This window comes from Molossus molossus, unplaced genomic scaffold, assembly GCF_014108415.1.
Source record: "Molossus molossus isolate mMolMol1 unplaced genomic scaffold, mMolMol1.p scaffold_m16_p_8, whole genome shotgun sequence".
NCBI classification, from domain to species: domain Eukaryota; kingdom Metazoa; phylum Chordata; class Mammalia; order Chiroptera; family Molossidae; genus Molossus; species Molossus molossus.
The window spans coordinates 63,892,862-63,907,158 of record NW_023425402.1 but is presented as its reverse complement, the minus strand read 5'-3'; the positions used below and the strand labels follow the sequence as shown (position 1 = coordinate 63,907,158).

General features: G+C 39.5%; 1 protein-coding gene across 10 annotated transcripts in view; it reads right to left on the bottom strand.

Moving 5' to 3' along the window:
- RNGTT (RNA guanylyltransferase and 5'-phosphatase) overlaps positions 1–14,297 on the bottom strand; it is a 262,608-nt gene that overhangs the window by 59,025 nt on the left and 189,286 nt on the right. For 4 of the 10 annotated variants that reach the window (XR_004957608.1, XM_036248261.1, XM_036248263.1 and 1 more), the window contains exon 14: positions 437–498. The exons of 5 other annotated variants lie outside the window; for them this stretch is intronic. Coding sequence is in view for 4 of the 5 variants with exons in the window: in XM_036248261.1 (XP_036104154.1) it covers positions 437–498 (62 nt within the window). In the remaining variant the exon portion in view is untranslated. Of the gene's footprint in view, positions 1–436; positions 499–14,297 lie in introns of those variants that run through there. One more of the 10 variants, XM_036248266.1, reaches the window with a different exon arrangement.

Here is a 14,297-nt window from a genome sequence, read left to right as displayed (position 1 = left end):
TTTTTCTACCAAGGGCCATTTGGATATTTATAACATCATTTGAGGGCGATACAAATTATCAATGTAAAAATTAGCCTGCTATATTTGGCCAGGCTAATTTAGTGAGTCTTGTGATGTTAGCTGGTATTGATTTCGAGGGCCTTATATGGCCTGTGGGCCGGACGTTCCCCACCCCTGATTTTAAAAACTCATTTACCATAAACTAATAATATATCAGATACAGAAATAATGCCTTAAAAGAAAATTGAGTCTATAATTATCTCAAACTGAAAGTTAAAAAAGGAAAATGGAATCTTTTTAAAAACAAAATAAGCTATATAACTCAAAATTAACTGTTCTATCTACAAGCCATGCTTATATTACCCATTAACAGATATATTTTTAAACTGCAACAAAATACCTTGAAAAACTTACTGTATCTTGATTACTGACTTACATAAAATCACACTTCTCAGCCAAAGAGCAAGTTCTCCAAAGAGCAGATTACATCTAGTATACCTACCTCAAGACAAAAAAAAAAAAAAGAAAAAAAAGACAAAGGGATCAACTGTACCCTTCTGAATTTGAGAAAATACACATTATTTAAAAGACCTATATTCTTTGAGACTTCCAGTAGAAAGTAAATTAAAGGAACATGTGCCCTTAGGCTCTCATAAAACTTACTTTCTAACCCTTAGAAAGCATAACAAATGCTCTAGACTTTTGTAAAACAATTCAAAACAAAAAACCACCCCCATCACCAAATAACATGCTTAAATAATCTGTGTGTCAATAGAAATAAACTATCTGGAAATGATGTTTGATTAAATGAAATACATATTAAGTGAAATAAATAAAATAAATAAGACTGGGGAATCATAAATAAGATGCTTATACAGAAAGCGGAATCACTTTGCAAAGTTATATTTTAAAAAATGCTGAGAATACCCTATTTTACATCATACACAAAAATCAACTCAAAATGGATGAAAGACTTGAATACAAGACCTGAAACCATAAAATTCCTAGAAGAAAGCATTTCCTGTCAATATAGGGACATAGGTAAACACGGTACTCACCTCCTCCCACAACCACATCATACCTACAACTAAACTACAGAACAACCATCATTCTTAACTGTCTGAAATCGGGTGAATGGAAATTGTACAGTAGGGAATTAAAGAAGCCACATAGAGACTGGTAGGAGAGGCAGAGACAAGGAACAGGCTGGTCCCACACCCACATGTGGCAGATAAAATATGGGTGGGATATATTGACTGCAGAGGTCGTTTCTGAGGAACAAGCGGTCCCAGCCCCACACAAGGCTCCCAAGTCCAGGGTTCCAGTGCTGGGAAGAGAAGTCCCTATAACTTCTGCTGTAAATACTAGCGGAAATAGAGGCTGAGTGAGACGGAGGGTTTCTGCAGCCCAGGCAGTTCCTCTTAAAGGGCAGGCACTTACTCGGACTTACTCTCCCTGAGCTCCAGCACTGGGATAGCAGCTTGAAAGGCACCAGGGACATAGGGAGAGAAACTGAAATGTCTAGCTACTGATTAAGAGCCGAGGGAAGCAACTTTTTCCCAGACAAGAGTTCTGGCAGAAACCACTATTCCTTTGATGAGTCCTCTGCTGGACAGAGCCTTTAGGCAGACATCATATCTGAGTCTCCATTAACCTGGCTCACACTTTTTGCCCACCCTGGTGATTCCCCGGAACCCACCCCACCAAACTTTCAAGCTCACCCAAGCTGTGTCCAGTGGCTTTTCCATACATGGCCTGTCTTGGCTCATGCTTCAGACTACCCTAAAATCTCTTAAACAAGCAGCACCTGGCCTCAGTGTGCCCCATACCTCTTGCTAAGCGGCCCCAGGCCTGGCAACAGCACCATCCAGCTGTGGTTCACAGCTTGGTCTCTCCTGGGCAACTTCAATCCCAGCACAAATAGCAATCATTTGCAGATCACTTTGTTGCAGATCACTTTGTTGCTCAACCCTGGGCAGAACACAGGTGGCAGCTAACCTTGGCCTGCACCTCCCAGGAGGTCCCAGAGCCAATGCATCTAGTACACAGCTTCTGAATACATCAAAACACCATCCAACTACCTCCATAGCAAAACATTCAAGGGGTGTAATCAGCAGGCACCAGAGCCTCACTGAAGTAAGTCCTGCTCTATGGGGTAGGCCCCTGCACAGCTAATCCTCCACAGTGGTTGCAGCCCGTCATTGAAACCGATTGACCTGGAGTAAATGCCTCCCATCGATGTGCCAACAGCAACTGAGGCTCAACTACAACAGAAGGGTGTACACAGCCCACACCAGGGGAGGAGGTGGTGGTATGCGCAACTGTAGTGTCTAGCTTGGGTAATCAGAGAGGCTGTGCCATTGGACCATACAGGACACCTACTATATTAAGCCACTCTACCAAGCCTGGAGGGTGTAGCACCTCTATGCAATACATAGAGGAAAAAAAACATTGGGAGGTTTTGACAAAATAAGGAGAGAAAGAAGCACATTCCAAATGAAAGAACAGAACAAAACTCCCAGAAAAGAACTAAACTAAACAAAGACAAGCAATCTACTAGATACAGAGTTCAAAACACTGGTTATAAGGATGCTCAGTGTGCCCTGGCTGGTTTGGCTCAGTGGTTAGAGTGTTGACCCACAGACTGAAGGATTGCGGATTCTATTCCTGGTCAAGGGCATGTACCAGAGTTGCAGATTCGATCTGCAGCCTGAGTTGGGGTCATGCAGGAAGCAACCAATTGATGTCTCTCACATTGATGTTTCTCTCCGTCCCTCCCTTCCACTCTCTATTTAACAAAACAAAAACAAAAAACAAACAAACAAAAAAATCAATAGAAAACTATCCTTGGGTGAGGATTTAAAAAAACAAAAAGGTTGCTCAGTGAACTTAGAATTTCAACAGCATAAACAAGGATATGAAAACCATAAAAAAGACTAAAATGAAGAATAATTTACAGGGAATCAACAGTAGAGTAGATGAAGCCAAGAATCAAATTGGCAATTTGGAATATAAGCATGCAAAAAACACCCATTTAAAAAAGGAAAAAGAAAAAAGAATAAAAAAACAAAACAAAATGAAGATAGTGTAAGGACCCTCTGGGACAACTTTAAGTTTACCAACATTTGCATTGTGGATGTGCTGGAAGGAGAGAGAGAGCAAGAAATTGAGAGACTATTTGCAAAATAATGACAGAGCCCGAGCTGGTTTGGCTCAGCAGTTAGAACAGCGGCCCGAGGACCAAAGAGCTGCGGGTTTGATTCTGACCAAGGGCAAGTAACCCGGTTGCAATTCGTCCCCGGCCCTGGTTGGGGTCATGCAGGAGGCAACCAGTCGATGTGTCTCTCTCACATTGATGATTCTCTCTCTCTCTCCCCTCTACTCTATCGAAAGATAAATGAAAAAAATATCCTCAAGTGAGGATTAGATAGATAGATAGATAGATAGATAGATAGATAGATAGATAGATACAGAAAATGTCCCTAACCTAGTGAAGGAAATAGACATACAAGTCCAAAAAGCAAAGAGTCACAAACAAGATGAACACAGAGAGGCCCACACCATAATTAAAATGCAAAAGGTTAAAGCCAAAGAGAGGGAAGAAGGCGGCAGGCAGGTCCAGGAGGAGGGTGAGTAAGTGAGAGAGTGAGCTAGTGTGTGAGAGAGTGTGAGTGGACGTGAAGGTGGACAACCAAACAACTGCAGTGCAGAGACACAGAGCAGAAGGTTCCTATGCTGTGGATGGGAGCAGCCAGCTACCACAGTAAGCAGCCCTTCAGGGAGCTTCTTCCTGTGCCGCGGAGAGGTCCCACCATTTTGGAAGATCCCGGGTCTTCCCTGGGAAGAGGCAGTGGGAGGGGATAGGGCCCAGCAACCTGAGCCCACCAATGGCACTTGGCACCATCGGACCAGTGGACACCCCATGTCAACACAGAGCAGTGCACAACAGTGGAGCAGCCAAGGTGCTGGTTGCAGAAGCTGCAAATGGCTGGGAGCCCAGCACCATCCCCCATAGTAGCAACCTAATCAGAGTTGACATATACACCCAGAAACAGAGGCTGGGAAGCAGACATCCATCCCCAGGCAACAGAAGCACAGACCAGCAGTGAAAAGCAATCCCCAAAATCTACATCAAAAGCTGAGCAGGAGTTGAGCCCCATGGGGCAGCAGCACCCCCAGCCACCAGCAGCAGGACCTGGGGCTCCGCAAACGCCTGTGCAGTCCAGCAGCTCACAAAAGCAGTGGGAAGCCAGAGCCTGAGAGGGACTGGTGCGATCCAGTTGCCCGTGGGTACTGTGGGATGCTGGGACACCAGAGAAGCCTGTGCGACCCAGCAGTCCACAAGAACTGTGAAAAGCCAGAGCCCGAGAGGGACTGGTGCGATCCAGCTGCCTGCCCACAGGACCTGCAGGGTGCGGGGACACCAGAGAGGCCTGTGCGACACAGCAGGGACTGTGCTATCCAGTTACCGATGGGTCCTGTGGGGTGCTGAAGCACTAGAGAAGGCCTGTGCGACCCAGCAGGGACTGTGCCATCCAGTTACCCACAGGACCTGCAGGGTGTGGGGGCACCAGAGAGGGCTGTGCAACACAGCTGCGAAAAAGATAGGCTTAGAGGATGTGAAAACGGAGGCGGAGTGAATGGAAGCTACACAGACGATCTCCCAAGACCAAACGGGAATTACAACTAAAATAAAGACAAATCCTGGAAAAAAAGCAACAGAAAAGCAGCAGGACAGGACCATATAACCAGGGACACTGGTAGGATCTGTGGAGGTGCAAGAGGGTGGTGGGCTGGGAGCCCAGGGACAGCAGCAGTCTTAGCTGTGAGCAGTGCCCTTGGGGAATAAAGACCAAGCCCGCTCCGCAGCGCAGAGAGCCAGGACAGAGCTCTAAAATACCCACAGCCACTCACCTGGGGGCTATGGCAGAGGGAGGTCAGACTGGGCTGGAACTCTGTGGGGAAACCCGGGATTTGGAGAGCATTCAGAGTTATTGCTGAGGTGCAGCCACAAAGGACAGTAGACAGTGTGCCAGTGTGCTCCTTCCCAGAGCTGTGGGGGGAAAGCAGCAGCCCCCACCCCCTCAGAGATTCAGCCTTTCCCTGGTGAGGCAAAGAAATGTAAATTGAGGGTCATTAACAACCAGCATCTATCCCATCCACTGGAAATCCTCTTATGCAGAACACCAAGGCTACATTCCAAGGCCCTGAGTAACTGAGACTACTAGTCTTCAGGAAAAAGCTAGAAGATAACTGAACCTTTCCTGGGCTTGCAAATCTACCCAGGAAAGTAAGATTAACAGTGGTGTTTAACGTGGGCCCACCCAAGTTCATCCAAACCCAGTAGAGGGAGCCACAAACAGCAGCACACCAACACCCACAGAGAAAATTTGGCAGGCTCCAAAACCCACTATGATAGCCAAAATGGAGAAACAAAGAAACGAATCCCAAATGAAAGAACAAGAGAACTTTTTCGAAGATAAGATAAATGAAATGCAGCTAAGCAAATTATCAGAGGTAGAGTTCAGAGCCATGATCTTGAGGAAGCACAACAGCATGTGTAAGTACATCAGCACCATGAGTAAAGTTATAGAAACATTGAAAACCAACCAAGTGGAAATGAAGAATAACATAGCAGAAGTTAAGAACACATTGGACGGACTAACCAGCAGAGTAGGGGAAGCTGAGGGCCAGATCAGTGAATTAGAAGACAGGGTAGAAAAAAATCAATCAAAAAACCAAAAGGAAAAAAACAATTAAAAAACACAAAAAGAGCTTAAGTGAACTGCGGGACAACTGAAAATGTAATAACATTCACATCATAGGAGTCCCCGAAGAGGAAGAAAATGGGCAAGGGTTAGAGAATATATTTGAAGAAATAGTGACAGAAAACTTTCCTAACTTGGTGAAGGAAGAACGCATTCAACTTCAAGAAGCAGAGAGAGCCCAAAGTAAGAAGAACCCAAACAGGCCCACATCAAGGCACATAGTAATTGAAATGCAAAAAATTAAAGACAAAGAGAGAATCCTAAAGGCAGCAAGAGATAAGCAACAGACTACCTACAAAAAAAAAAAAACCCAAAAGGCTCTCAGCTGACTTCTCAACAGAAACACTACAGGCCAGAAGGGAGTGTCATGAAGTAATCAAGGTCATAAAAAACAAGGATCTGAATCCAAGACTACACTACCCAAGACTACTCTACCTTCAAAATAGAAGGTCAAATAAAGATCTTTCCAAACAAAAAAAGGCTAAGGGAATATATTAACACCAAACCAGCACTGAAAGACATGCTAAAAGGACTGACGTAATTAGTAGAAGAAATAGGAAGAAAAATAAAGCCACACTAAACAAAAATTACAATAAATAAGTACATTTCAATTATCACCTTAAATGTGAATGGTTTGAATGTTCCAATAAAAATATACAGAGTAGCTGACTGGATAAGAAAGCATGACTCACATATATGTTGTTTACAGGAGACCCACCTCACAACAAAAGACTCATGGGGAGAAAGTTAAGGGATGGAAAAAAATCTTTCAAGCAAACAAAAAGGGGAAAAAAAGCTAGGGTAGCAATACTCATATCTGATAAAGTAGATTTCAAAATGAAGACCATAACTAGAGACAAAGAAGGCCACTACATAATACTGAAAGAAATTATCCAACAGGAAGATATAACGTTGGTAAATATATATGCACCCAATATAGGAGCACAAACATATATTAAAAATCTTCTGGAGGACCTGAAAGGAGAAATCAACAGCAATACAATCATAGCAGGGGACTTCAACACACCACCGACATCATTGGATAGATCATCTGGACAAAAAAAATTAACAAGAAAACACAAACGCTAAATGAAGCGCTAGAACAAATGGATCTGGATTTCATAGTTATCTACAGAGAATTACACCCCAAAACGGCAGAATTCACATTATTCTCAAGTGCACATGGGACATTCTCAAAGACAGACCACATGTTAGGGCAAAAACTAAATCTCTACAGGTTCAAGAAGATTGAATCATATCAAGCATCTTCTCAGATCACAATGGCATGAAACTAGAAATCAACTGCAACAAGAACATGCAAAGACATTTGAAAACATGGAGGCTAAATACCATGTTATTGAACAATGAATGGGTTACCATGGAGGTCAAGAAAGAAATTAAAAACTTCCTGGAAACCAATGAAAATGAACACACAACAACACAAAATTTATGGGATGCAGCAAAAGCATTTCTGAGAGGGAAGTTCATAGCACTACAGGTCTACCTCAAGAAGCAAGAAAAATTTCTAATAGACTATCTAACCTCACAACTTGAAGAACTAGAAAGCAAACAAAATGAAAACCCCAGAGCAAGTAGAAGGACGGAAATAGTAAAGATCAGAGAAGAAATAAATGACATGGAGAACAAAAAAACAATTCAAAGGATCAATGAAACAAAGAGCTGACTCTTTGAAAAGAAAAACAAGATTGATGGACCTTTAGCTAGACTCACCAAGAAACACAGAGAGAGACCCAAATACACAAAATCAGAAATGAAAGAGGAAAAATAATAAATGACACCACAGAAATACAAAGGATCGTGAACAAATATTATGAACAATTAGATGGCAACAAATTCGACAATCTAAGCGAAATGGACAAATTTCTAGAAACACATAGTCTCCCAAAACTAAACTGAGAAGAGATAGAAAACTTGAACAGACCAACAACAAATTAAACTGAAGATGTAATAAACTCCCAACAAACAAAACCCAGGCCCATATGGCTTCACGGGGAAATTTTACCAAACATTCAAAAAACTAATACCCATTATCCTCAAACTATTTCAACAAGTTCAAGAAGAAGGAAGACTTCCAAACTCGTTTTATGAGGCCAGCATAATTCTAATTTCAAAATCCGAAAAAGATACTACAAAGAAAGAAAACTACAGGCCAATATCCCTGATGAACCTAGATGCCAAAATCCTGAACAAAATATTAGCAAATTGATCCAGCAATACATCAAAAAAATTATTCACCATGACCAAGTAGGATTCATCCCAGGGATGCAAGACTGATACAATATTTGCAAATCAATCAATGTGATACACCACATAAACAAAATGAAAGATTAAAACCAAAATGAAAGATTAAAGTCAATAGACGCTGAGAAAGCATTGAACAAAATCCAGCATCCATTTCTGATAAAAACGCTCAGTAATCTGGGAATAGAGGGATCATATCTCGACATAATAAAGGCCATATATGAAAGACCTACAGCCAACATCATACTCAATGGGCAAAACCTAAAAGCATTTCTTTGAAGAATAGGAAGAAGACATGCCCACTTTCGCCACTCTTATTTAACAGTACTGGAAGTCTTAGCCACAGCAATCAGACAGGAAGAAAAAATAAAAGGGATCCAAATTGGAAAGGAGGAAGTGAAACTGTCATTATTTGCAGATGACACGATACTATGCGTAGAAAACCCCAAAGACTCCATCAAAAATTTACTAGACTTAATAAAAGAGTTTGGCAAAGAGCCAGGATACAAAATTAATGTCAAGAAATCAATGGCATTCTTATACACCAATGATGAACTCACAGAAAGAGAAACTAAAAAGACAATCCCATTTACCATCGCAGCAAAAAAATTAAGATACCGAGGAATAAACTTAACCAAAGAAATAAAGGACCTATTCGCAGAAAACTACAGGTCATTGAAAAAAGAAATAGAGAAAGATATAAAAAAGTGTAAGCACATACCTTGTTCATGGATTGGAAGAATTAACATCATTAAAATGTCCATACTACCCAAAGCAATCTATAGATTCAATGCAATCCCCATCAAAATACCAACAACATATTTCACAGACCTAGAACAAATACTTCAAAAGTTCATATGAAACCGAAAAAGACCTCAAATAGCCACAGCAATCTTGAAAAAGTAGAACAAAGTTGGAGGAATCACATTACCAGATTTCAGGTTATACTACAAAGCCACTATAATCATAACAGCCTGGTACTGGCACAAGAACAGGCAGACAGATCAATGGAACAGAATAGAGAACCCAGAAATGGACCCAAGACAACATGCTCAATTAATGACAAAGGGGGCAAGAGCATACAGTGGAGTAAAGACAGCCTTTTTAATGAATGGTGTTGGGAAAATTGGACAGCTACATACAAAAAAAATGAAACTACACCATCAACTTACACAATACACTAGAATCAACTCAAAATGGATAAAATACTTAAATGTGACTAATGAATCCATAAAAATTCTAGAAAAAAATGTAGGCAACAAAATTTCAGACATCATACGCAGCAGAATTTTCAAGGATACATCACCTAAGGCAACAGAAACAAAGGAGAAAATGAACACATGGGAGTACATCAAGCTCAAAAGCTTCTGCACAGCAAAAGAAACAACCACCAAAATGGAATGGTAACCCACTCTATGGGAGAGCATAAATGCCAACGATACATTAGATAAGGAGTTAATTTCCAAAATATATAGAGTGCTCATACAACTCAACATAAGGAAGACAAAGAACCCAATTGAAAAATGGGCGGAGGAACTAAATAGACACCTCTCCAAACAGGACATACAAATAGCTAAGAGACATATGAAAAAATGCTCAACATCACTAATCATCAGAGAGATGCAAATTAAAACAACAATGAGGTATCACCTCACACCTGTCAGAATGGCCACCATCAACAAATCATCAAACAACAAGTGTTGGTGAGGGTGTGGAGAAAAGGGGACTCTAGTACACTGTTGGTGGGAATGCAGACTGGTGCAGCCACTGTGGAAAACACTATGGTGTTAACTCAAAAAGTTCAAAAATTGAACTTCTATTTGACCCAGTGGTCCCACTTCTAGAAATATACCCTAAGAAGCCTGAAATACCAATCAGAAAGAATAGAAGTACCCCCATGTTCGTAGCAGCACTATTTACAATAGCTAAGATCTGGAAACAGCCCAAATGTCCATCAGTAGACAAATGTATAAAAAAGCTGTGGTACATATACACAATGGAGTACTATGCAGCTGTAAGAAAGAAAGATCTCTTATCCTTTGAGATGACATGGAGGGACCTGGAAAGTATTATCCTAAGCGAAACAAGCCAAACAGAGAAAGACAAGTATCATATGATCTCACTTATTTGTGGAATATAATGAACATAACAGTCTGAGGAATGGGGTAGTCCCAGAGATGTGGAAGTAGGGTACAGACTGACAGTTCCCAGAAGATGGGGTGAGGGGGAGAGATAAACCACAGAACTTATATGCATGTATGCATGAAGAGTGGACATGGACAACAAAGCCAGGGACAGGGTGGGGAGGGAGGGTAAGGGGGGAAATCAGTGGGGGGAAAAGGAGAAACATGTGTAACAAAAATTAATTAATTAATTAATAAAAAAAGTAAAATAAAAGCAAGGGGGAAAAAAAGACAAAAGAAGAAATCTTTTTTTTTCTTTTGGTGAGAAAGAAAGTGGTTTATTCAAGTGTTGACAATCTGAGAAGATTGGGAACTAGTCCAAAAGCCCATCTCAACATCTCAGTGCAGGAAGAGGTTTTTATGAGGCAAGGGGAAGCAGAACAAAGAGATTCAGGGGAGGGGTTGAATAGCTCTCTATGTTCAGACTAGCACAGTCCATTCCTGTAAGGATATTTAAACTGGTCAAGTGATGGTCTGATGTGTGTCACCCTGGTTCTCATCATTCTGTTTTATGTCATCCTGGTCTTATGGTTGAAGGCAAGCAAATCTCCCAGAGCTAGGCAAAGAGAGAATCTTAAAAGCAGCAAGGGAAAAACAGTTTTAATTACCAACAAGAGAGCTCCTATAAGACTGTCAGCTGATTTCTAAACAGGAACTTTGCAGGCCAGCAGGTAGTGGCAAGAAATATTCAAAGTGGTGAAAAGCAAGGACCTACAACGAAGATTACTCAACCCAGCAATACTGTCATTTAGAATTTTAAGACATATAAAAAGTTTCCCAGACAAGAAAAAGCTAAAGGAGTTTATCACCACCAAAGTATTACATGAAATGTTAAAGGGTGGAGGAGCAGGAGGAGGAGAAAAGATTAAAAATATAAACAATTAAATAAAAATAAATACATATCTATTAACAAACAAATTAAAATAAATAAATAAACTAGCAGAACAGAAACAGAAACAGAATCAAAGATACAGAGAACACTTCAATGGTTTCCAGATGGAAGGGGGAGCTAGGTGAAAAAGGTGAAAGGATTAAAAGTATAAATTTGTTGTTACAGAATAGTCACGAGGATGTAAATAAAGTACAGCACAGGGAATACAGTTAAAAAGGTTCTAATAACTATGAATAGTGTCAGGTGGGTACTAGATTTATCAGTATGATCACTTAGTAGGTCATGTAATGTCTAATAACTGAGGTGTACACCTAAAACTAATATAATATTGCATGTCAATCATAATTGAAAAAAACTTACATTTTTAAAAAACGAAATTAACTTAGAAATATTCATGATATATGGAAATTTTAACACTGCATATTTGATATTAGAAAATTGTTATTTAAGTGTGCTGTTTTACACTTTGTGCGATATAATGACAGTATTTCTTTTTTAAAAGATTATTTTCTTTTAGCATTCATGTGTGTATGGGGGAGGAGCATAAGGGGTAAGCTTCTTGACGCAGGTTTTCTCAAAGATTTTTTTTAATTTGACACCAAAAGCAAAGACTGCAAAAGCAAAAAAAAAGTGGGAATATATCAATTAGAAATCTAGCCCTGGCCAGTTTGGCTCAGCGGTTAGAGCGTCAGCCTGCAGTCTGGAGAGACCCGGGTTCGGTCCCCGCTAGGGGCATGTACCTCGGTTGCAGTTTGTCCCCGGCCCTGGTTGGGTCGTGTGGGTGGCAACCACTCGATGTGTCCCTTTCACGTCGATGTTTCTCTCTCTCTCTTCCTCTCTCTCCCTCCCACTCTATCTGCAAAAAATATCAAAAAATGTCCTCAGGTGAGGACTAAAAAAAAAAAAAAAGAAGAAGAAATCTAGTGTACAACAAAGGAAACAATCAATAAAATAAAAAGGAAACTACAGAATGGGAGAAAATGTTTGCAAATCACATATCTGATAAGGGGTTAATAATCAAAATATATAAAGAACTTACATAGCAAAAAAAATAAATAAATAATCAGATTAAAAAATAGGCACAGGAACTAAAACAAGAAAAAATACAAATGGCCAATAGGTACATGAAAAGGTACTCAACATCACTAATCATCAGGGAAATGCAAATCAAAACCACAATGAGCTATCACCACCTCACACCTGTTAAAAGATAGAGGTAAGTGTTGGTGACAGTGTGGAAAAAAGGGAACCCTTGTATACTGTTGGTGGGGATGTAAATTAGTGCATCCACTGTGCAAAAGAGTATGGGGACTCCTCAAAAAAAAAAGTAAAAACAGAACTAATATATGATCCATCAATTCTACTTCTTGGTATAAATCCAAAGGAAATGAAATCACTATCTGAAAGAGAAATCTGCACCCCCATGTTCTTTGTAGCATTCTTAATGACAGCCATAAAAAAAAGGAAATTATACCATTTGCAACAACATGGATGGAACTTGCGGGCATTGTGATAAAAAAGTCACACAGAGAAAGACAAATACTATATGATGTCATTTGTATGTGGAATCTAAAAAAACAAACTCACAGAAACAGAGACCAAATTGGTAGTTGCCAAAAGTTGGGGGTGGGGGACTTCGGTGAAAGTAGCCAAACTATAAACTTCCAGGTATAAGATAAATGAAATGGACAGCATGGTGACTAGAGCTAATAATACTGCATTGCGTATCTAAAAGTTCTCATCACAAGAAAAAAAAAATTGTAACTACATGAACTGATAAGTGTAACTAAACTTACTGCGGTAATAGTTTCACAAATCATTATGTTATACACCTTAAACTAATACAATATTGTATTTCAATTATATCTCAATAAAACTAAGGGAAATAGAAATACTAATTTTAAAAAGATATTATTCAAATACTGAAAGAAGCCACCAAGTAAAAGAAATTTATAACATGCATTATCTCTTAAATTGAACATACACATAACCTAGGTCCTGGCAATTACAAGTTTAGGTATGTACCCAACAGACGTGTGTGTGCATGGTCTTAAACACACACAAAAATATGTTTGGCTATTATGGCTGATCACCCCAGAACCACCATCCATCCAAAAAACATTATATTATGTTTTATACATATGTATACAGAGAGCAATGAAAAGAAATGAATTCCATACATCATAGATAAATTTCAAATTCACAACACTGAACAAAAGAAGCCAAACATAAAAGGACACGGCTTTGCATTTATGTAAGGTTCAAAAACAGGCAAAACCAAATCCTACTGTTTAGAAATGCAAATCTAAGTAATAAGAGTATAAAGAGCAAGGAAGTAATAAAATCATATAAGTCTGGATAGCAGTTATCTTCAGTGGAAGGAAGAAGTCTGTGAATGAGAAAGAGCATGCTGGAGGTACCTAAGCAGCTATTTCTTTCTTGTCCTGAGTACATGGGTGTTGTTTACATGAAATTTCATGAAGCTGTACATTTATGTTTTGTGTACTTTTCTACATGCATATTACACTTAATATAAAAGATCTTAATTTTAAAAGCACTAAGAAAAAAAACAACATAAGCAATCAGTAAGAGAGTGAGAGTGACCCCTAACTTAGGGGTACAATATTAACTGTATATTAACATATTTTAATATTCCTATATAAATAGATGAGTATTTTAGGAGATAAGCTACTAGAGAATCCAAAAGTCATCCCCCTTCTTTGTATCAGACCCCATATTCTATGGCATAAAGGTAATATGAAAACACAATACTCACATATCTAGGCATAATGATTTTAAATACAAAGGCATTAAAATAGAATAAAATAAACAATAAAAATGTATAGACAAATTTTCCACTCCCAGCCAAGATAAAGAGAATAATAAGGACTAGACTGGACCCTACTCCTGCTAAACAACTAAGTACATAGGGTCGTATAATGGTTTTCATAAATTGGACATGAGGCAGTATAGGTCAGTAGTACCTGAAAGAAGGTAAACAAATGAAGCGATTCCTACCACTGCCCCAATTTATTACCTGGAGTTTTTAGACCACAATGCAAGGCAGAATCCAGGTCTATAGAATCTAAAATATTTACCATCTGGTACTTTAGAGAAAAAAGTTGCCAACCCCTACCCTAAAGAAATAAAAGCATATGTCCATAAAAAGACTCATACCTAACTTCCATAGAA